A 21143-nucleotide genomic window follows, 5' to 3' on the forward strand; every position below is an offset into this window, starting at 1 on the left:
GGGGCGGGGTGTCCTGTAGCGGGCTGTCCCGCCCCCTCGGCCCCGCCTCCCAACGCGGCGCCCAGTCCTGGGGCTCTAGGGGTCTGCCCCGCCCTGCTCCCGCCCCTCCGGCCGCCCCTCAGGCTCAGCCAGCCACCGCCGGCCAGTCCTTGCAAGAAGCTGTAGGTCTCTCGTCGTCTCCCGTGTTCTGCCGGCTGTCCGATCTGTGCGCTCCGCTCTGCCATGGAGCCAACCCCCGACGCCGAGGAGGCGCACACGGTGCGCGAGGCGCTGGGCCGCTATGAAGCGGCGCTGGAGGGTGCCGTGCGTGCGCTGCACGAGGACATGCAGGGGCTGCAGCGCGGCGTGGAGCGGCGCGTGGCCGAGGCGCTGCGCCTGGCTGGCCCCTTGGCTCGCACTGTGGCCGAGCTGCAGCGGGACAACCAGAGGTTGCAGGCGCAGCTCGAACGCTTGACCCGCCAGGTGGAGGCGCTGGGCTTGGCGACTGGTGTGTCCCCTGCACCCGGCACGCCCAGTCCGCCTCCAGCGACCACGGTTACAGACCGCGCCCCCCGCCTGGGCACCGCGCGCTTCTCCAGTCATGCTACATTCTCGCTGTCCGGTCGAAGCCCGGTGAGCCCCGGGGGTGCGGCGCGCGGGGTGTGAGCGTCTGGGAGTGTGCCTAGGGAAGTAGGGTTGGGAAGTTGGTGCCGCCCATCAGCTCCGAGTGCGTGCGCTGCCGAGCGTACTCGAGTCAGAGAGCTATACCTCCACCTGCCGCTGGGACTTGGTAGCCGGGATTACACTAGTTCTCCAGAACTAGAAAGGACAGGAGAAACATTGTCATAGTAGGCCCTCTGCACCTGTCTTGCACCTCTCCGGGGTGGTGGTTTTGCCTTGAGATCTGCCCTCTCCCATCTGTCCTATGACTTTAAAGAGTTTGGGACGCCAGGGTTCAGTCTTTGATAGTTTACTGTCACCTGGGGCCTCACCTGCAAGTTGGAAAGGTCAGCATCCTTTACCTGTCCCCTACACCGGTTCTGTTCACGCGTCCTGTGTTGCAGCTTCACTGAGGCCTGACCATTCCGGTTGTAGATTAACCCTGATTGAATTGCCTCTGTGTGTGTGTGTGTGTGTGTGTGTGTGTGTGTGTGTGTGTGTGTGTGTGTGTGTATGTGTGTGTGAGCGCGTGCGCACAGTCTGGTCCAGGCTGCTCAGCAACTGTTTGGGAACTCAACATTGCAGAGGGCAGATTCTTTACTGGAAATGGACGGAGAGGGGAACTGGCCTTTAGCTGTGTCTAGATTTCTAGGGTCAGTGACTGGGCAGAGGCCCGTGTGGACCAATCTTAACACATTGGTCACGGCCTCCTGGAGTGGCAGAGCCTGGTTAGAATGTTTCCATGGTGTGTGCAGTGGCCCTTGGGTGGCATTTTCCATCCTGACCCGGAATTTGCTTGGGGTGGAGGTGGGGGTGGATGGGTTTCAAGCTCCAGGGTCTGAGTACACTGCACCTGCCCCCTGCCTTGGTGCATTCCCAAGGCCCTTAGATCTGCTGTGAGCCTCTGCAGGAGGACATCAGATAAATCCTTGCCCCTAGAGGTCTCAGCCTGGGTGGAGGTGACCCCAGACTGAGCAGTGGCAGTAGAGTGGGCAAAGATACCCTGCTCCAGACTCTGGTCCTTTGGCATTGGGTATTTGAGGAGGGCGTGGTGATGGAGGCTCTGCTCCTGCTGCATCTGTTGCACTATGCATGCTGCCTCGGAGCGGCCGAAAGTGTTCACAAGTCAGAGTGCAGCCTGCAGGTGTACAGGGGAGTGATGAGTTGCAAAGGCCTCAAAGTTAGCAGAGGAAATGGCCTTTGGGGGTAGGGGCAGAACGCCTGGTGTTCCCGTGTTCCACAGGAAGTGTCTAGAAATATGGAAACACTTAAATCTGCCCTGTGATTGTGATGACCTGCATGCCCGTAGTATAAACCCGCCACTGGGAATGTCACATGTGCCTAAAACACTGTGCCATCATTTGCTGCTGAAGTTTTAATACCTATTTCTGGAGGCAACTGTTCAAGTTTTAAGAAAAAACAATCTGAGTTCCCTGGGGATTTGCGCACATATGTGTGTGTATGTGTGTGTGTGTGTGTGTGTGTGTGTGTGTGTGTGTGTGTGTATGTGCGTGTGTGTGTGTGTGTGTGTGCGCGTGTGTGTGTGTGCGTGTGTGTGTGTGTGTATGTGCGTGTGCGTGAGTGTGCGTGAGTGCGTGTGTGTGTGCGTGTGTGTGCGTGCCTGTGTGTGTGTGTGGTGTGCGTGTGTGTGTGTGTGTTTGTTTCTCCAGCTGTGACTGTTTTAAATGGGGATTTGCCGTTATTCACCAGGTAGAGTTGTTGGAGCTCAGTGGGGAGGAGCAGGGTCCTCCTTGATCCTAGTACCTACCCATCCTCAGGGGTGGATGGCGGGTTAGAGGGTGACTGGAGATGAGTGTGCGACTCTTCCCTGGGACATGTGAACAAACATCACTTCACTCCAAAGACAGTACTCAAGACTGGCTTGGTGAGCCAATTAGTTTATTGGGGTTATTTACAGGAGCATGAGTAACTCAAGGCTGTAAGATCAAAAAGGCCACACTAGCAAGGGTGGTGCCTCTGGGAAGCTGCACGACCTGCAGGCAGCTTGGCCAGTCTTCTTTCTCCATCGTTGTTTACGTCCTAACCTCGGGAAGGACCTGGCCAGTATCTAACCTCAGGGAAGGACCTTGCAAGAGTTAGCCCCCTGTGTTCAGCGGCTTTCCCAAGCGTTTATGGGCCCTCCCCTTCTCTCTGAGAGAGAATGTCTCAATTCTAAGGAATTAGGCCCCCACAGGCAACTTAACTGTGATGGTCCAAGCAGAAGGGATGAGTCAGGTGAGCTACCTGGGACAGGAGTCCCAGAGTAGGAGTCAGCAACAGACAGGGTGCTCTTTGGCTGAGAGAGAGAGAGAGAGAGAGAGAGAGAGAGAGAGAGAGAGAGAGAGAGAGAGAGAGAGAGAGGCATAAGCTGAGGAGACTCTGGGGTCAGCCAGGATGCTCCAGCCTCTCGGGACTGAGGACAAAGGCTCAGGAGCTGCACAGTAGTCTGAGGACCCGAGAAACGTCCTAGGGCAAAGAGTAGCACCTGTAGCTGAACAGTAGGGGTGGAGGATGACCCGTCTCCAGTTGGACCCATGGGCCTAAGGCTAACCCCCTTGCCTGACCCCAAGATGTACTCCTCCAGGAACAGCCATGCAGGCTCTGAGCGAGTTTGTGGTAGTGGGTACCGCTTGCCTACGAACAAGGATGATGGACAGAGTCCCAGATGGGTGCCTGAAGGAGGGCTGTCTGGTTTCTCATTCTGTATCTGTGGTAGGGCATTGGTGTGAGGGTTCCATCCTGTGACTACAAGCCAATATTGGCTGCCCTCTTGGTTTGTAACCAGATCTTGTGGAGACAGGTATTTTACACCCCCCTCCCCCAATATGGGGACTAGAGATGGGCTGTACCCAGCATGAAAGTGTTCTGAAGGGGTTGATCAGTTCACTCACTTTGGAACACACAGACCTTAAAAGCACGTGCCTAGGAGGCAGTGAGATGGTCCCGGGAGCCTTGGAGGAGGAAGAGGGCAGACAGTCTGGTGAAATAACTAGGGGGACTCTGCAGGAGGCTTGTGGGACAAATGCTTCACTTAGAACAGATAGGAGATACTTTGAGACATCTGCTCTCAGCTGGGCCTCAGTTTCCCTGCATTTGAACCAAGGCTGGGGTGATGGTGGGGGTGATGTAGAGGTGGAGAGATTGCTCAGCGACTGAGAGCACACACTGCTCATGCAAAGGACCTGATTTCCATGTCCAGCACCCATGCCAGGCAGCTCACAATTGCCTGCAACTCTAGCTCTGGGGGAATCCAATGCCTCTGTCCTCTGCAGGCACCTGCACCTCACCCCATGCATATAATTAAAAATAAAGTAATAAACCTAGGGAGATTGTCCCGGCCCCTTTGGACCCAGTGCAGTGAGCAGGTTAGGCAATTACTGTCCAGCTGATCTGGTTAACAAAACTGTCCCAAAAAATCACTGCTGTTGTTTCCGTCAGAAAGAAGGGAACCAGGAGGATGGGGTCCTGGGGAGGATGGCTGCAGCCTGAGGTCAGACCTGGGCCCAGGAGGCTGGCAGTGCATTGCTCCCTGGAAATGTCATCCTGAGCTAAGCTGGAGCGGCTGGCTCCCCACGGTCAAAGCAATACAGTTCCTCAGTAGTAACTGCCAAGAGCTGAGTGTCAGAGGCCCCATGGTGAGAGAAAGCAGACTCACCTTATCTGCCTGCCTTTCCCAGAGCCAGTGTGATAAGGGGGCTTAATGCTTTGTGGAGAAGTTTGGATCGAGTACTCAAAAGCTGTGGTGTGAGTGGAGATGGGCTGGGGCAGCGATTTTAACCATCCTAAGCAGGGGTTCTGCTCTGTGTGGGTTGTGCAGAGCCCACGTATGCGCTCCTGTGTCCCTGACGATCAGTCTTGCAATACTATTCCTTACCCCCAAAAAAGCTTTCCAATTAGAGGCTCTCATCTCTCAGTCCCCAAACCCACCTTTATCTCATCCCCTGCCTCCCCCAACCCCTGTGGAATTCCCAGGCCTCAGCTCCCTCAGAGGGCACCTCCCTTTCTCTAATCCAGAGCTGAGACAGGAGACTGTGGGAGTAGGAGGCCAACTCAACAGGACCCATCCCCATCCCTGGGGCGCTACTGTGATTTCTGCCCTGATGCGAGCACAGAGTGGGCTCCCCAGCCATATGGAAGATGGTGGCTCCCTGGGGAATGGATCGGCAGCCTCGGGTGGGCGAGGGCTTAGGACAAGATCTTGCGCCAGCTCAGCTGGGCTCAGCCTTTCCTTTGGTAGCTTTGCTGTCTGGGAAGGTCCCACTGGGCGTTCATCCCAGGCTTTATGCTGTTCCTTCCTGCCATCTGGTTGAGTTGTGGGGCTTATCCCCTGGGCTAGAACACTTGCTATGAGTTCTCCTCTGCAGGGACAAGGGGCTTTGTGGGCAGAGCCCTGAATGTCACGAAGAGAGCCCTGGCCTCCAATGTGAACTTGATCACAGTCTTCAGCCATTGTTTAAGTTTGAGAACCTCCTTTTACTACACCAGGCTCCATTCCCTCTCTGTTTAGTGATAGGTTAAAGGTCATTTTAGAATAGCCCCCTGGCCTGAAACATAGGCGAGCCCCTTTTCCAGGCCAGAAGTGGTTGCAGTTTGGGGCTGGAGGAGTCAGAGGCAGGGGAACCTGGGAGTCCTGGTTCAGCTCTATCCCTGACCCTCCGCTTTGTAGAGACCCCTTAGCAGGAATCTGGCCAGTCCTGAGGTGTAGGACCTACTTCTGCCGGTCCCCTGGGGTACTGTGGTGGGTAGAGACTGTAATGTGCAGGGCCAGGTGTCTGGGGTGTGTGTTGTAGATACTTACATTCCTGGGAAAATGATTTCACCATCAGTTTGCCCTTTGAGGCCCTTGTCTAGACCTGTGGAACCTGTTGGACAAGAGTGGGGTGAGTCAGGGGTAGGAGGGGGGATGCAGAGACCCCAGAGCTGCTGCTTGACCTCTGTGACAGTGGAGGATGGTCTTCTAGCTGGAAAGGCTGGTTCACTTTCTGCTGCTGACTTAGCACTCAGGCTTCTAGAGGTGCCCCTCCCCTCAAGTTCTAGAGTGCAAGAAGCATCAAGTATCTCGTGATCCGGAGGGCGAGCTTGACTCTCCCGTCCCCCCTCTTAGAACAGAAATTGAGGGGTCCCCTGTCCAAACCCTGGGGCTCTGGGTTCTGTCCTCTGCCTAGGTTGCCTTCCTAGGATCCTAACCCTACAGATGGTTGCCTCACTTCGCCAGAGTCTGTTGGGGTGGCCCTGCTTCTTCATCCTGGGAAAACTGGGGTCCCTGGACTTGCCAGTTGGAGGAGCGTCTGCATGAGAGGCTCGTAGATTCCCTCTCTAGCTTGTCTCTTGCCCTGGCCTCCATACCTCCGATCCAGTTTCTGCCACCATCACCAGTGACCTCTCTTTGGCTAAACACAAAGGACACATTTTCTCATTTTGACTTTCTCTTCCTTGACCTCAGGATCCCTTTGAACATTGCTTCCTTCCCTGGCTCCCTCAGCCTCCTGTTGGGTTTCTTCCCACCTCCCTGGCTGCTCTACTCTCCCCTGGCTGACAGCCTTCTCAGCTCCCTGAGATGCAGGTGCTTATCTGTAAGGCTCCCAGGAGGTGGTGGAGGCCACTGATGTCTCCTTGTTTTACACTAGGTCTCAGATATGCCACCTGATGTCTCTGGTGCCCCTTACACCCATCTTCCCAAAATCAAAAAGTCTCCTTTAGTGCCACCTTTGCTGGCTTCTGAAATATGTTCTTAACTCATGCTACGGGCTCCTTGTTTAAGTGCGGGCCAGCCGGCAGCTTGAGCTGCAGGGTTGTGTGGGATCACAATACTGGGCCTTTATGCCTCTCTGCTCTTGTTGTCACCAGTGGTTCTCCTGGGAATAGCTTCTGTCACTGGGTACTTAGCACACTGAGGACCTGATTTGGGTGCATTGCTTGGAGAGCTCCTTGCCCCTGGAAGGCAGACTGCCTGAGGTATCACAGGCTGACTCAGTACCATCTGTGTACCTGCTGGCCCAATCCCCACCTTGGATGGGTACACAGGCACCTCCAGACCTCGCTATAGGAGGACCTGATTCACCTGGAGTCAGGGACAAACTGTCATCTGGGAAGCTTGTAGGTCAGAGGAACAGCCTGGAATGATCTGGGACAGGCACAACCAACCAATCATTCAAGCTTCCCAGGATGGAATTTTAGCAGAACTCCAGACTAGGGGCAGCTCTGTCTCCCTTTGCTAGGCTGATTTTTCCCTAACCTTAGAGTCATAGATACCTTTGCTGGGAAGGGGGGAGGTTTATTTTCCTCTGGCTACATGTTCTGGCTGTGCCCCCCTTCCCCTAATCACTTCCATATGCAGTGGGTACCTTCTTTGAGCCCTGAGGATAGCATCTGTAAAATGGGCCCAGTGTTTGCTTGATGACCAAATTCCATTTGCATAGCTTGTCCCCGCTCTTGATCTGAGATCCAGAGGAGATGGGTTGTGACCCAGGCCCCTTGGTGGGTTGGTAGCTCAGCCAAGATCCCAGGGTTTCTCCTGACACTCTCTCTTGTGTTTGTTCCTGTACCCCAGACCTACTGTAGCCTGGAGGGTGTGTAGAGCCAGCCAGATCTGCACATGCTATGTCTGGGGAGCTCTTGTGTTGGTTGCTTTCTTTGTCAGAAAAGCCTCAGGGTGACTTGGCTCCATGTCTATTTTTGTCCCCAAAAGACCTTGCACCTCACCCTATCTGCTTCTTCCATGTAGACAGTCCTAGCTGTAGGGGACAGGGGCCTAGCCCTGCCATGCATCGTCTGGTGTGGTGTGTGTGTGTGTGTGTGTGTGTGTGTGTGTGTGTGTGTGTGTGTGTGTGTGTGTTTTCTGGACCATTGCTTACCATTGTACCTTCTGTGTGATCCTTTCTTCCCCAAAAGAGTGAAGTTTTTGCCTCCAGAACCAGTAGGGATTTGGGGAGGTGCCTTTAGGGTGGGCAGCTGATGGGACCTTGGGATGGGCATCTGGCTCCCACCGACCGGGTTCAGTAGTGTTGGTGCCTCCGCAGAGCATGGAACATGATGAAGTCAGTGACCTCGAGGCGAGACGAACTTCAAACTCATGCATCATGGAGAATGGACACCAGCTGGATGCAGGTAGGAGCCAGCGGCAGAAGCGGGGCCGCGGGGTGGGAGCTGAGGGTCAGGGCCTCAGCCAGCCATCTCTGCCAGCCATCTCTTGGCTTTGGGGGCAGGTGCTTCAGACTGAACTCCAGGAAGAGAGACTGCAGGGGAGCTATTCAGTCTGTAGTAGAACTCTTAAGATGCAGAGAGCCTGGTGCAGCGGCGCACACCTTTAATCTCAGCACTCAGGAGGCAGAGGCAGGCAGAGCTCTGTGAGTTTAGAGGCCAGCCTGGTCTACAGAGTGAGTTCCAGGACAGCCAGAGGTACATGGTGAGAGCCTGCCTTGAGAAAACAAAACAAAACAAAATAAAACAAATAAAATATACCAAGAAGTGGGACTTTAAGGAAGGGATCTTCCCCATTTCTGGAAGAAAGCAAGCAGAGGCTGAGAAATTGTCCATTAATAGAAGTGGGTAGAGTGTCCTAAGCTGGTGACAGGGGAGGTTGAGGAGAATCAGGTCTGAGTGATGCAGTAAGATATATGTGGTGATGGAGGTAAGGGAGGCTGGAGTGGTCAGAAGGCTTTCTGAAGGAGCTGGGAACAATGCTCAGAGAAGCAGGAGTCCTCTTGGACTGAATGTGGGGGAATCTGAGGCGTCTGTGTCTGCCATAGCTGATGTACTCTGGTGGGTCATGTGTTACAGGTTCAGCCAACGGATCCTCTGAGGTCCAAGCCTCATCAGCCCAGGAGTCCCCTAGACCACGCCCTGTGAGCCTCTCCTTGCGGCTGCCCCACCAGCCCGTCACAGCTGTCACCCGAGTCTCTGAGAAATTCTCTGGGGAGACCTCAGCTTCAGCTCTGTCACCCACATCTGCTGCTATTGTGGGGGGCTTCACCCCAAGCCCTAGTGAGGCCATCAGTCCTTGGACTCCTAGTCCCACTGGTATGATGAAGGGGTGATATGGGGGTCAATTCCACCTCAGGGTGGGTGAGAGAGGACATGGCCTGGGTGGGGGTTGGCAGGAGACTCAGGACACCCAAGTCAAAAGCCCAACCCACCATATTCTCTGTCCCAGAGACCTGTCCTTACCACATTCCTTTCCAGAGATGCCATCAAGTGGGGGAGATTATGGCCATGGTTACCTTCTGCACTGGCAGGGCTTTATTGGGCCTGTGTCTTACATCCTAGTGTCTGACTGGGGCTGGCGCTGTCCTGGCTTCTCAGGGAAGTGTTGGGACAGTACTTGGTCACACAGTTGTTGGGGACCCCGGGCTTTGTGACCTCAAGAGCAGGGAGGGGACAGTTGGAAGGACTTCTTGGATGTCACTGTCCCGAGACAGTGCCTACTGAGCCCTAATCTTGCTGGTCTGCAGAGTGGTGCTGAGTAGGGCCCAGACTGTTGTTCCCGTCTTTCCTTGGTTTTATAGAGAAAAGTTCCTCCTTCACACGGCCTTTGTCTGGCTCTGGGTATGGAGCAGTGACAGCTGGCAAACGCAGGGACAGGTGAGTCTGTGGCTCCCAAGGTTGCTCTGCCTGGGACCTGCGCTGCAGGGCTCTCTGGGCTGCACGTCTAGGGAGACACTGTAGAGCCGAGCTGTAGGCTGGCAGGCAGAGTTAGAGCTGGGGAGGGAGGTGCCCAAGGTTGGTTGGCCGCGGCTTGGCTCCTTTGACCTTCAAAACAAGTCCGTTAAAATGTTGCTAGTGTGTGTGGGGCCGTGATAGGGTGGTGTGGGGAGTGGGGGAGTCTCAACCTCTCTGGGAGGAAGGTGGGCAGGATGACATTTGACTTGATGCTGTCTGTCCTGGCTGGGGACCTGAGTGAGGTACTTGTTGCCTCAGGAAGGGCAGGTGCCTAGAGAGGCTCAGGGTTAAAAGCTAACTTTGGCTGACTAAGTAGACGTGAGGATGGGGGAGGGGTAGCAAGATGGATTTCTTTTTTTTAAATAATAAAAGGGGAATTGTGACTTCCTGGCAGATTGTTCCAGGGGCCTAACAAAGAGGGTCCTATCTAGAAGTGGTGGAGGAGGGGGCCTGGTCTGGCTCTGGGTCTACCCCTTGCCCTTCCCAGGCATTGACACTTACCAAGGGGTGGCAGTTGTGTCTTGAGAGGGGGCCGCTTTCCCTCCCTAGTTGGGTGCACTGGCCAGGTGTGCTACCAACTGCAGCTCAGTTCAAAAAACCTGCAAAACCAGTTGGGACCTGAGCAGGTGGGACTTGTTCCCCCACTGCTTCTCCAAGGTCTAGGGGTCCCTGATAGGTAGAAGCTGTCTACCTCAGTGTCTCGTGCACGAGCACACAGGGTGAGTGTTCCACCTGGGACCCAGGGGAGCGCCTGGCGAGGGGCCGGTTGGTTGTGTTCCTGACCTCATGATTTTCTCCTCAGCCCTCCACTGGTGACCCCACCACAGTCACCCCCATCCTCACAGCCTCCAGCTATGACTCAGGCCCCTCGCCAGGGAGAGCGTCGCAGGGAACTGGTGAGGTCGCAGACACTGCCTCGTACTTCAGGGGCGCAGGCTCGGAAGGCGCTGTTTGAGAAGTGGGAGCAGGACACAGCAAGCAAGTATGGATCTTCTATCGCTGAGCTAGCCCAACGAGCTCCCAGAGCAGGCCCAACCACGGTCACGGTCCTTCAGGCATAGCATAGCGAGGCCGAACCCTGACTATTTCCCAGTGGGATGTTCCCATGATCAGATCTCTCAGGTAGAGGCCAAGGTCAGGGCTGTTTAACAGAGCTGACTGAGGTTGAGGAGTTCCTTTCGTAGGGAGAACAGGGCTGTGGGGCTCGGGACTGGGCCAGGCTACCGAGAGATGCTCCCCTGCACTTGCAGGTACCCCAGTCTTCTGCTCCCTCAGTGTCCTGGGCCATCCTTGCATCTGAATAACTGCTTCTTCATTTTCTGGGCATGACCTGAGAGTCTTGAGAGGGAGGCCCAGCTGTGGGTCTGGTCTTGCTTGAGGATGGAAGAAATGGCGCAGTGGGACCCAGGGCCTCACCAGTCACTCCCTGTTAGAGACGAGGCCCTTAGATTGCAGCCTCCTTTGCAGATTTATTCAGGGTTCTTGTCAGTGTGTGGTATTGATGCCTGCTGAGTGCAGGTTACTGCCTTTCTGGGATGATATTCTGCTCTATGAAGGAATCAGATCCAGGAAGCTCCCCCTGCCCCAGCAGCTTGCCTTCCGGCACTACCAACGCCAAGAAGGAAGGCGGGGTGAAAAGAATGGAAAGATTGTTCAGGAAGAGGGTTGGGGTCCATGACACCCAGGTCCTTTGTTTTGGGATTCCCCAGGGACCTCTCCTTCCTCTAGGGATACTAACAGGGGTGCTAGAAAGCCGGTTGTGGATAGGAGGCGGCATGGCTGATGTGTGGCACTGTGCTGTGACCACAGCTATAGCATGTGGGTTGAGTACTGACCAGAAGGTGTAGGGATGTTCTCTTCATTGGCTCCCACAGCAGGCTTGCCCCTCTCTCCACAGGGGCAAAGGTGAGACCAGGGCCAAACTAAAGAGGTCGCAGAGTTTCGGTGTGGCCAGTGCCAGCAGCATCAAGCAGATCCTGCTCGAGTGGTGCCGCAGCAAGACTGTGGGCTATCAGGTGAGTGGACGGAGATCAGCCAGGCCTATTGCCTGCCCTCGACTTGCTGGCGGGGCAAGATCCTGCCAGGTTGGGGAGGGATGGGAGCAGGGAGCTTATATCTTCTGAGTGGTACCCAACCTACCCAGCATGGCTTGCTGTTTATCGTGTTGGGACTGGAGAATCTGCTCGGAGAGTTGAATTAGGTGTCAGGAGTGGGGTTCCTGCTGACTTCTGCTTTTTCTGCTTGCAGCATGTGGACCTGCAGAATTTCTCCTCCAGCTGGAGTGATGGGATGGCCTTCTGTGCCCTAGTGCACTCATTCTTCCCTGATGCCTTCGACTACAATGCCCTGAGTCCCACACAAAGGCAGAAGAACTTTGAACTGGCCTTCACCATGGCTGAGTAAGTATGGCAGGTCCCAGCCTAGACCCTGAATACAACTTCTGCCCTGGTTAAGATCAGGACACACAGACAGCTTTCCAGTGAGCTTAGGGACCTTGAGGGCATCCCATCTGTCTTTCTCTTGTCTGAATGGGAAGACAAGAGTCACACACTGCTCAGTGATGGAGCTGTTTCTGCTCTTCCTGCCTCCTTGCTGGGTGCTCCGCCTTTGCTGTACAGTCTGGGAAAGCAGCCACAGCAGAGCCCAAGGGACGGTGGGGCAGGGCCACTGTGTACCTCCCCTTAGGCTGGTGTCAAGGTCCTCAGCAGGAAGCTGGGACCGCCTGGTGTATTTTAAATGTAGATTATATCTCCCTAAATACTGTCATAGCATGGTCTGTGGAGTCACTTCTGGCTTTAGGCTTGTTTTCTGTTACTGTAACAGTACATTAGAGGCTAGGTGATTCATAAGGAGGTTTATTTTGGCTCCTGGTTCTGTAGACTGGACATTCAGGAGCAAGGTGTTGGGGTCCGCTTGGCTTCTGATGAGGGTTGTACGTGTTCATGATGGGAAGTTGCGGACCAGTTGTCATCTGTGTCAGCAATTGGCGGATGGAGGGGCTTGGTGCTTTATAACAACCTCTTCTTGGGATAACTCACCCACTCTTTTGAGAAGCACATTAATCCCTTCCTAAGGGTGGATTCCTGATGATCTAAATGACTCTTAAAGCCCCACTACCTTTCAACATTATCATAGCAGGGATCAGGCCTCAACATGTGTCTGGGTGGGGGCAAGCCATATTCAAACCATGACACTTGTCTTGTATGTCCCACTCATAGGGGGAGGAGCTGGGGGAGGTGAGCACAGTTCTGGGATCAGGATATGCTTGGAAAACCCGTTTGGGAGCAACGCTGAGAGTTGTCAGGACCCTGTGGGTCACAGGTGTGTGTTCCAGCTGGGTGGGGCGTGTATTAATTGCTTTTTTTTTTTATTGCTGTGACAAAATATCTGATTAAAGCAACCAAGGAAGGAAGGTTTTAAAGGGATTGACTGTGTCACTGAGGGGAGCAAGGCAACAGAAGAATTTCAGGTGCACCACAGGCATGAAGCAGAGATGGATGGGTGGACGGACAGATGGACAGACAGACAGACAGAGGTGTGCTGATGCTCCACGCATATTTTCCTTTACATTTGGTACAGGGACCTCAGCCCGGAAGGCGAGCCCTCCACTGAGGATGGGTCTTCTCAGTTAAACCTCTCTGGGAACATTCTCACAGACACACCCAGAGGTGTGTGCTTCCGTGATGATTCTAAATCCAGTCAAGTTAAGGTCAGAGGAGAGCAGCCCTGGGGTGTGTTTCCTGTAGACTCTTTCTGAGGGTATGGGCCGGAATGTGAGAAGGGGCAGGCAGCAGCGGTGGGACGGTGCATTCTCAATAGCCGCACTACCTCTCAGTACCGTGACAGTAAGGACTGGGCCTCGGCACAGTTTGAGTGAGTTTGGGTAAATACGAGCGATGTTCAAACCTGGCCCCTGCCTTCTTTGTACTACCCTGGGGCATACCTTGAGGGAGAGTGTTACAAGCTCTAGGCCTGTTGTTGCTGGGACTGAGTGTACCTGAGAGGAGCTAAGCTAGGGACTCATGCAGCCAGCTTACTGGGACCTGGCAGGGAGGGGCCTGCCCTGATAAATGCTCTGACTTCCTTGCCCCTCCTGTCCTTGGCCCTTGCAAGGCCTCTGGTTGGTTAACCTGGGTCAGAGGATCAGGGCATCACCACAGGGCTCCTGAAGAAGAGAGCAGGACACAGACAGTAATACTCAGGCCTTCCTGGTGCTCTCTGAAGAGCAGAGAGAAGGAAGGCCCGCTCCAGAGTTGTTCTTTGTGCCTTTGTGCTTCCTCTTGCAGCCTCTGAGGGACTGACTATGTTTGTCCTGGTTGTGCCCTCAGGCCGCACATCTTTACTTGACCTCAGAGATTGGGCTGGGGGAGGTGCTATCTTCATTCCATTTCCTGCCCAAGCTCCCCAGCTCTGGTCCTCCACATTAGGACCTAAGCCTGGACAGAGAAGGAGGGGACAGAGACAAAGGGTCTCATAACCCATGCTTGGTATTGGAAGCCTGCCTGAAGCCATGGCCACTGTCCTCTGAGGCAGAAGTGCTTCCTGTGAGCAGAATGGGGGCTCTGGCTCTCAGCTCTTCAACCTGAGGCTTGGGGATAGGGGTCCATGCCCGTTGTGTTGATTTGAATTCTAGGTCTCTTTTGGGATCAGAGGCACGCCTTATGTACTTTCAAAGCCTTCCCTTTCTTGGCTGCTAGGGATTAGCTGTCATCCTAATAGCAGAAACAGCTTGGACGGGTGTGTTATGCAACTGGATCCAGACGATGGTGGACTTGGGCCAAGGGTCGTGGCGCGTGGTCGGGAGGGGTGGTTCATAGGAAGAGGCCCGGCTGCTTGAAACTCTGGAGTGACGGCTGTCAAAATCCAGACTACAGTGTTTGGGATCAGGGTTCCCATTACGTACCCCCAAACTCACCCAAGTCAAAGAGGCTAGGTTTAGCTTACAGAATTCTTTGTCATGAAATCTAGAGGGCTAGACAGAGCCAGTTTATGCCCTGGCCACCTTGGTCACCTAGAGCCAATGATCCAACTGGGTTGTAGCGGGGAGAGGGACAGTCTTAGGCAACGTGGTGGTGGCCCAATGCCCCATGTTCTGAGGAACATACATAACTTCCCTAGGCAATTAGGGCCAGAGTTACTCTGGGACGTGCTTTCCCAGATGGAGGTTTGTGAGTCTCCAGACTCCACACAGATGTTTCTTCTATTCTCAACCTCGGGGGAGGGTGGTGGTGGCTGGGCCAGGTTTCGTCTCCCTTCTCTCCCCAAGCAAACAGCAGGATAGGACCTTGGCCTTACCTCCCGGTGGCCTGAGTCTGCTCCCAGCTGGGGAGGGGAGCGGGGTGTGATGGGGCCTCTGAGATGACTTCTGGCTTTTTCGGTGACTGCAAAGAGTAGGGAGGGCCACCAGAGGCAGGTCTGTGTGGGAAGCTTACTCAGTGCCTGGGAAAGTGCCTCCCCTTATGAGTCATCTGTGGGATTGTCTCCCAGGTACGAGGGAGAGAAGGCTGCGGAGGTGGGCTTGCTTCCCAGGGTCTTCTGGGAAGGCAGTACGCTTAGATCTTTGGTTTCTTGGACAGTAGCTGGCTAGAAAAGCTGCATGGGACACTTGCCTGAGGACATTGGAGCCAAAGTCAGCATCTTAGGTTAGCCAGCAGCAACTGATGGATCATGGTACCCTTGGAAGTCATTGGGAGCCACGAATGCAGAAGGCGTCTCAAAGAGACAGGTTTGGGAACAGAAGCCTAAGCTGAGAGGAGCCTGGTGTCCAACCAAGGCATGACCTTTGGAAGAAAAAGTGCCCACTGATAGTGTTCTTAAACTGTTCATCCAGAAAAGGAGTGCTTCCATAACTTTCCATGAGCAAGTGTCTTCAGGGCATAGATTGCACCAGGAGCCTTGGGAGCAAATGTGTATACTGCCCCTACTCTCTGTAATTTCTGGGCCCAGCGGCTCCTTGTCTCCTAATCTGTGTGAGTGATGTCTTGCTGACAGCGATGGCGTCCCTCGCCTGACAGGTGTTTAGGGCCTGGAACAAGGGCAGAGCAGCTCCTTTTATGGAAAGGGCAATGCAGGGTGGGTGCCTGACCCTTCTGAACCTTTCCTTCCCACCCCAGCCCATAGCACGAGAAGCCACAGGACACGCAGCCCAAGGCTTCCCGCTTGCCCTGTGCGGAATGCCCCTGCTCTCCAGTTACACGCAGCAGAAGGGGCTTGAGTGCTATTTGCAGTGCCCATGTGTCCCTGTCTAAAACCAGATGGGAGGCAGCGGTCCCACCCCTGGTCTGCTTTTAGTGCAGTCTTAAAACTTACCCCAGCCCCTCCTCCATGATCCCAGCGTCACCCCTGCTTCAGGCTGTGGGTGACACTTGACGTCATCCGAGCTGTGTGGACTTCTCCGTGTAGTTTGCATTACTTAAAACAAGTTTAGATCATTGTGACAAAAGCACATCTTTTACATGGAAAGGCCAATTGGGGCCTCCAGTTTTTTGACACTTACATATTTTAATAGAAGTCAGCAGTAGCGGTCCCTGTCTTGGATTCTGTGTTCTGGGAGACAGACGGCTGCAGATCACTAAGTCCCGTGCTTTCCTGTCAGCAGTTCGAGGAATCTTGCTGCCATTGTAGCTGACACCATGGTGTCTCTGAAGGAGCATATTCTACCTGAAGGGGCAAGCTGGGGTGAAAGGAAAGTGCCCCCAAGGGTCAGCTCTGAGCCAGGCAATGGCATCAAAGGCAGGGATGGACACTGTTGGACCCGTGGGCTGGAGAAATGGAGCTCCGTAGAGAAGGGGTTGAGTGAAGGGCAGAGGTGGTTGAGGAAAGAGAGTGCTCGGAGATGTTGACTGCATGGTGTGCTGTGGTTCTGTCTTAGAAACTGCACTCACCCCGACTGCTCCACTTAGAAATGACAGTGTGGCAGGGTGGGGACCAGCTCTCTGTCCTCCTGCAAGGATCGCCAACACTTTGTCCATGATTTGCTGTCAGGGCGGTGGAGGGTGACACCAGGGTGAGGCCTTCACTCCCATCTTTGTGGCTACCCTTATCTGGAAGGCTTTCTTTCTGGACGGGGCATGGAGGAGTGTGCTGGGGCATGTCTGAAGTCTCTAGAAGGAAGCAGGGGTTTCCTTGATATCTTCTGCACGGGTCAGGGACATCGGGACAAGCCAGCCATTCTGAATTATCTTGAAGTGGCCTAGAGAGGAGTCAGGGTGCACTCGGGGAGAGTATCCTCAGGGGAGGTGCAGAAAGCAGATCTCAGTTTAGGGAGAGACATAGGTGCGAAGGTTTATTCCAACAGGAGAAGGGCTTTCTTGCGGAGGGGAGGTTAGCTGAGAGCAATCTTCAGAGTGAGAAGTGAACTGTACCAGGAAGCCAAGGAACATCTGTGACCTAAGGAACAGTTTCCTGGTGGCCAGAGCCTCCTGCAGAGGGGTCAGAACAGCCCTGGGCCTGGGAGAGGGAGGAGGGAGAGAGTCTTCACTCGGACAAGGTAGTGTCTAAGTCTCTTCCAAAGCTGACGTCCCAGGCCTCTAGTGCTGTCCTTTGATGAGAGACCATCAAAGGGACCGTGGAAGCTACCACTGTCAGTGGACAATATAGGCTCATGCGGCTTGGTTTGCATGCACCTGGGGGTTTGTGAGGCCTGAGAGAGAGAGGATGTGGGACTGGGGTTCTCCCTGCAATGTCATGGTGGGGTACCACATGACAAGCAATAACGTCTCAAGGTGAACTCAGGTCCCCAGCCTCCGAAGGATTCAAGAATTTTCAAATCTTGGCTACAGGGCACGTTTGTATGCCGACATCTCTGACACCAAACCCTGCCTTGGTCTTTTTTGGGGAGAAAGGGTGCCAAACCCACTTGTCACCATCTTGTAACCTCTGGGTTCCCTTACAGGTCACCCTCTGCAGCCCCAGGGGGAGACGGGAGGCGGGAATGGGATCCGGGACAGATGTCTCCATTTCGCTTTGACATTTGGTTTCTGGCCAGCTCTCCAGAGCAGAGCCCAGCTGCTGCTAATGTTACAGTCTTTGTCTGGGGAGCAGGCTGCCCAGAGAACTGTTCTGTGAAAGTGTTGTGTGAATTGTGCTGAACTGGCTGCAAACTCTGGGATGGGATGGAGGATCCCTGACTTGCCTGCTGGGGTCTCCCATCTGGTCAGGCTCTGGGGAATAAAGACAATATGGAGGCATAGCCTTTCAGCAAGCCTGCTGGGAGTCAGGGTGAGCAGAGGTGGGTTCTGACTGACTGCCCAGGAAACGGGTACTGACAGGTGACAGGGTCGCCAGCATTGGCATCCGACTAGCAGTTTATATTTCATATCCAGGTTCTTTCCCCCGTTATCTGCTCTGCCATGTATGTATGTGTATATGCATGTGTGCATGTGTGTGTGTGTGTATGTTGTGTGTGCATGTGTGTATTGTGCATGCGTGTGTGTATTTATGTGTATGTTTGTATGTGTGTGTACGTATGTGTGCGTGCATACACATGTGTGTATGTGCATGTGTGTATGGTATGTGTGTGTGCATGTGTGTGTATGTTTGTATGTATGTGTGTGTGTATGTGTATGTATATGTGTGTGTATGTTTTGCATGGGTGCTTATACATTAGTGTGTGGGTGTGTGTGCCCATATGTGTGCATGCAAAATGCCAGAGGAAGATAATGTGTGACTTCCTTTATTGCTTTCTGACTTAGTGACTTGAGCCAGGGTCTCACAGAACTAGCAGCTCACCATTTCATATAGGCTGGTTAACTGTCCAACTCCCAGGATCTGCCTATCTTTGCTCCTGTGGTGCTGGGGTTAAAGACGTGTGCATCCCTGCTCAGCTTTTCTTGTTTTGTTTTGTGAGACAGGTTTTCTCTGTGTAGCCTTGGCTATCTGAGAACTTGTTTTGTAGACCAGGCTGGCTTCAAACTCACAGAGATCTTCCTGCCTCTGCCTCCTAAGTGCGGGGATTAAAGGGATGCACTACCATGCCTGGCCATGGTCAGCTTTTTTGTGGGTGCTGGGGATTTGAACTCAGATCCTCATTGCAAATACTGTTACCCACTGAGCCGTCTCTCCAGGAGAGCCGTTCTAATGGGTTCATGTTTTTAGTTCTGATACACTTTTTGCAGAGGACTGAAGAGGGCAACAGGTATTTTTGATATAAGGTTTGTTGAATCCATGAATGCAGAGTCTGTGGTTACAAAGGGTCAATAGCATGTATGTATTTGCTGAATCACGGGTAAACTCCCCTTCCTTACTGTGGGTCATGTGTGTATGCGCATGTGTGTAGGTCAAAGGTCAAAGGTGCCTGGGGCTCATCAGGCAGGCTAAGCTGGCTGGTCAGTGAGCCCCAGGGACTTGCTTGCCTCTGACTGTCCCCTCCCCCCAGGGCTGGGATACAAGTGTGCACCACTATGCCTGGTTTGTTTGTTTTTTTTAAACTTGGATTTTGGAGATTTTACCAGGCCCTTGTGTTTGCAAGGCAAGCACTGAATGAACTACGTCTCCAGCTCTGTGAGTCATGGTCTTACTTTTGTTTTGTTTTGTTAAGGCTGGCTTTCATTGTGTAACTCTGGATGGCCTAGAACTCACTAGGTCAACCAGGCCTGCCTCAGACTTAGGGATCCAGCTGTGTCTGCCTCCCAAGTGCTAGGACCAAAGGGCTGCACGCAGTACAAGGCTGGACCATGGTTTTTGTCCATTTGCTTCTTTGTTTTATTTTGTGTAGCTGTGTCTATCCACACATGGCTGTGTGTCCATGAACTCCAGTGCCCCAGAACTGCTCAGAGATCCTGAAGTTACACATGGTTATGAGTCATTTGATGTGGGCTCTTGGAACTGAGCTCAGGTCCTCCGTGTAGCAGTAAAGGCTCTTAACTACTGAGCCATCGCTCTGTCCCCTGGATTGTCTTTTTGTTTGTTTGGCTGCTTGTTTGTTTTTTAAGTTTAAAAACTATTTCAGAGCTGGGCATGAAGGTACGTTATCATAATCCCACCATTTAGGAGGCTTGGTCAGGGGAACCATGAGTTTAGGGCTATGCTGGCTATGTTGGGCTACACAGCGAGCTCCCATCTCAAAAAAACACAAAAAAACAAAAACAAAAAAACCCCCACAAAAATAGCTGGGCTGTGGTGATGCATGCGTTTAATCCCAGCCCTGGGAGGCAGAGGCAGGCAGATCTCTGTGAGTTTGAGGCCAGGCTGGTCTACAGAGCGAGTAGCAGGACAGACAAGGCTTCACAGAGAGAACAAACAAATAAATAAAATAAGAACAAGCATACTGTTTGAGGAAGCAGATGGACGAATTTATCATTTTTTGCCTCCATTTTACGTTTGCTTTCACAGTTCTTGTCAATTTGCCACGTGATACTGATGTGTCATTTCCTTACTTCTATATGAACTGCATAGGTGGTTTGCGTCTGTGGGAGTCTGAGAAATACCCCATGGACTCAGCAGCTCCCAGGGTTCTGTAGAGACCTTGATTCCCTTCCGGCGTGTACTTGAGAGCCGCAGGCTCAAGGCACATCCTGTGTGGGGACAGTGATAATCATCGCCCAGTGGTGGCACTGGTTGTTGCTCATGGGGACCATGCATTGATGGGGCTTCTGTGTTTCAGGAATCTGGCCAACTGTGAGCGCCTCATTGAAGTGGAGGATATGATGGTGATGGGCCGCAAGCCGGACCCCATGTGCGTCTTCACCTACGTGCAGTCACTCTACAACCACCTGCGTCGCTTTGAGTAAAGCCTGGCGTGGCCAGGAGAAGAGACTCTGAGGCCCCTCATGTTCCCCCACGGCAGCCTGACCCACAGGAGGGGAGCTGCCTCTGTGGTGTGAGCTGTTATTTGTTCTCTGACGTGTGACCACGTGCCCCTCACACTCAGTTACTGATTAAAAGTATTGATGAGGCTAAGCTGAGCCCCACAGCCCCTCACAGCCAAGGGCTGGAAGGAGAAGGCAAAACTCGAGAGTCAAAGAAATTGGTGCTAAGTAATGATCTTCCTACGGGGAGTGTTCATGGTTTCCCCTCTGGTGAATTTGATATATTGGCTGTACAGGGTTCCATTGATTATCAAGTTTTCTTTCTTCCTATTTTTTTCTATCAAAATACCCAGAGGTGTGTTTTGTTTTGTTTTGTTTTAAACTTCCTCACACTCTTGTTGGTCCCTTTCTCCTCTCCCTCTGGGCCACTGCCAGGAAACAGATTAGTCAGCCCCAGGACCTGGGTAGCAGATTATCTTCCTATCGTCTCTTCTCTGTCGGGAGGTAGCAAGGACCCAGAGGGGCTTCTGGTACTCACAGGAGACCCCACAAGTGTCTAGCTAAGGAATGGTTACCTGGGTGCCCAGGGAGGAAGGATAGATAGGTCCTGAGCGATGAGAGCGTTCCCATTTGCTCCAAGTATTTATAAAAAAGGATTGCATCTATGCCACTGACCTGTTTGTACACAAAAGATGTGTCAGTCTTTGCTTGGGTTTGTTATTTCTGTTTGGGAAACGGGGAGGAGGGTTGGGCAGTAAGAGATTGCATAGGTTTAAACAGAGGTCTACTGAAATCATACCTTAGTTGTTTATGTATTTAAAACCACTGGCCTGGGAGGCTGAAAATGACATTTGCTGTCTACTAATGTGCTTGTCCCTCAGCCACTTCAATGTTGAAGGATTGTGGACGGAAAATGTACCCCCTGCCGATCTGTCCCTTAGATATTGGCAAATATATTATGATAAAAAGTGGCCCAAAGTTGACAGTTTCGAGTGGTCATTGTTTTTGTTTTGTGTATGTGTGCACACATGCATGTGTGTGTGTCTTCCTTCCTTCCTTCCTCCCTCCCTCCCTCCCTCCCCTCTCCTCTCTCTCTCT

The 21143-nt window shown here is 53.2% G+C and overlaps 1 protein-coding gene across 1 annotated transcript; it reads left to right on the forward strand.

Annotated features, from left to right (window-relative positions):
• Window positions 1-156: 156 nt before the first annotated feature.
• Smtnl2 (smoothelin like 2) lies at window positions 157-21028 on the forward strand. Its single transcript, XM_032912403.1, has 8 exons — window positions 157-612; window positions 7659-7746; window positions 8419-8658; window positions 9144-9219; window positions 10100-10279; window positions 11195-11312; window positions 11545-11696; window positions 19901-21028. Exons 1-8 carry the CDS (start codon window positions 223-225, stop codon window positions 20025-20027), a joined length of 1371 nt encoding a protein of 456 aa, XP_032768294.1. The 5' UTR covers window positions 157-222; the 3' UTR covers window positions 20028-21028.
• The last annotated feature ends 115 nt before the right edge of the window (window positions 21029-21143 follow it).

The sequence above is a fragment of the Rattus rattus genome, chromosome 9 (assembly GCF_011064425.1).
Source record: "Rattus rattus isolate New Zealand chromosome 9, Rrattus_CSIRO_v1, whole genome shotgun sequence".
NCBI lineage: Eukaryota > Metazoa > Chordata > Mammalia > Rodentia > Muridae > Rattus > Rattus rattus.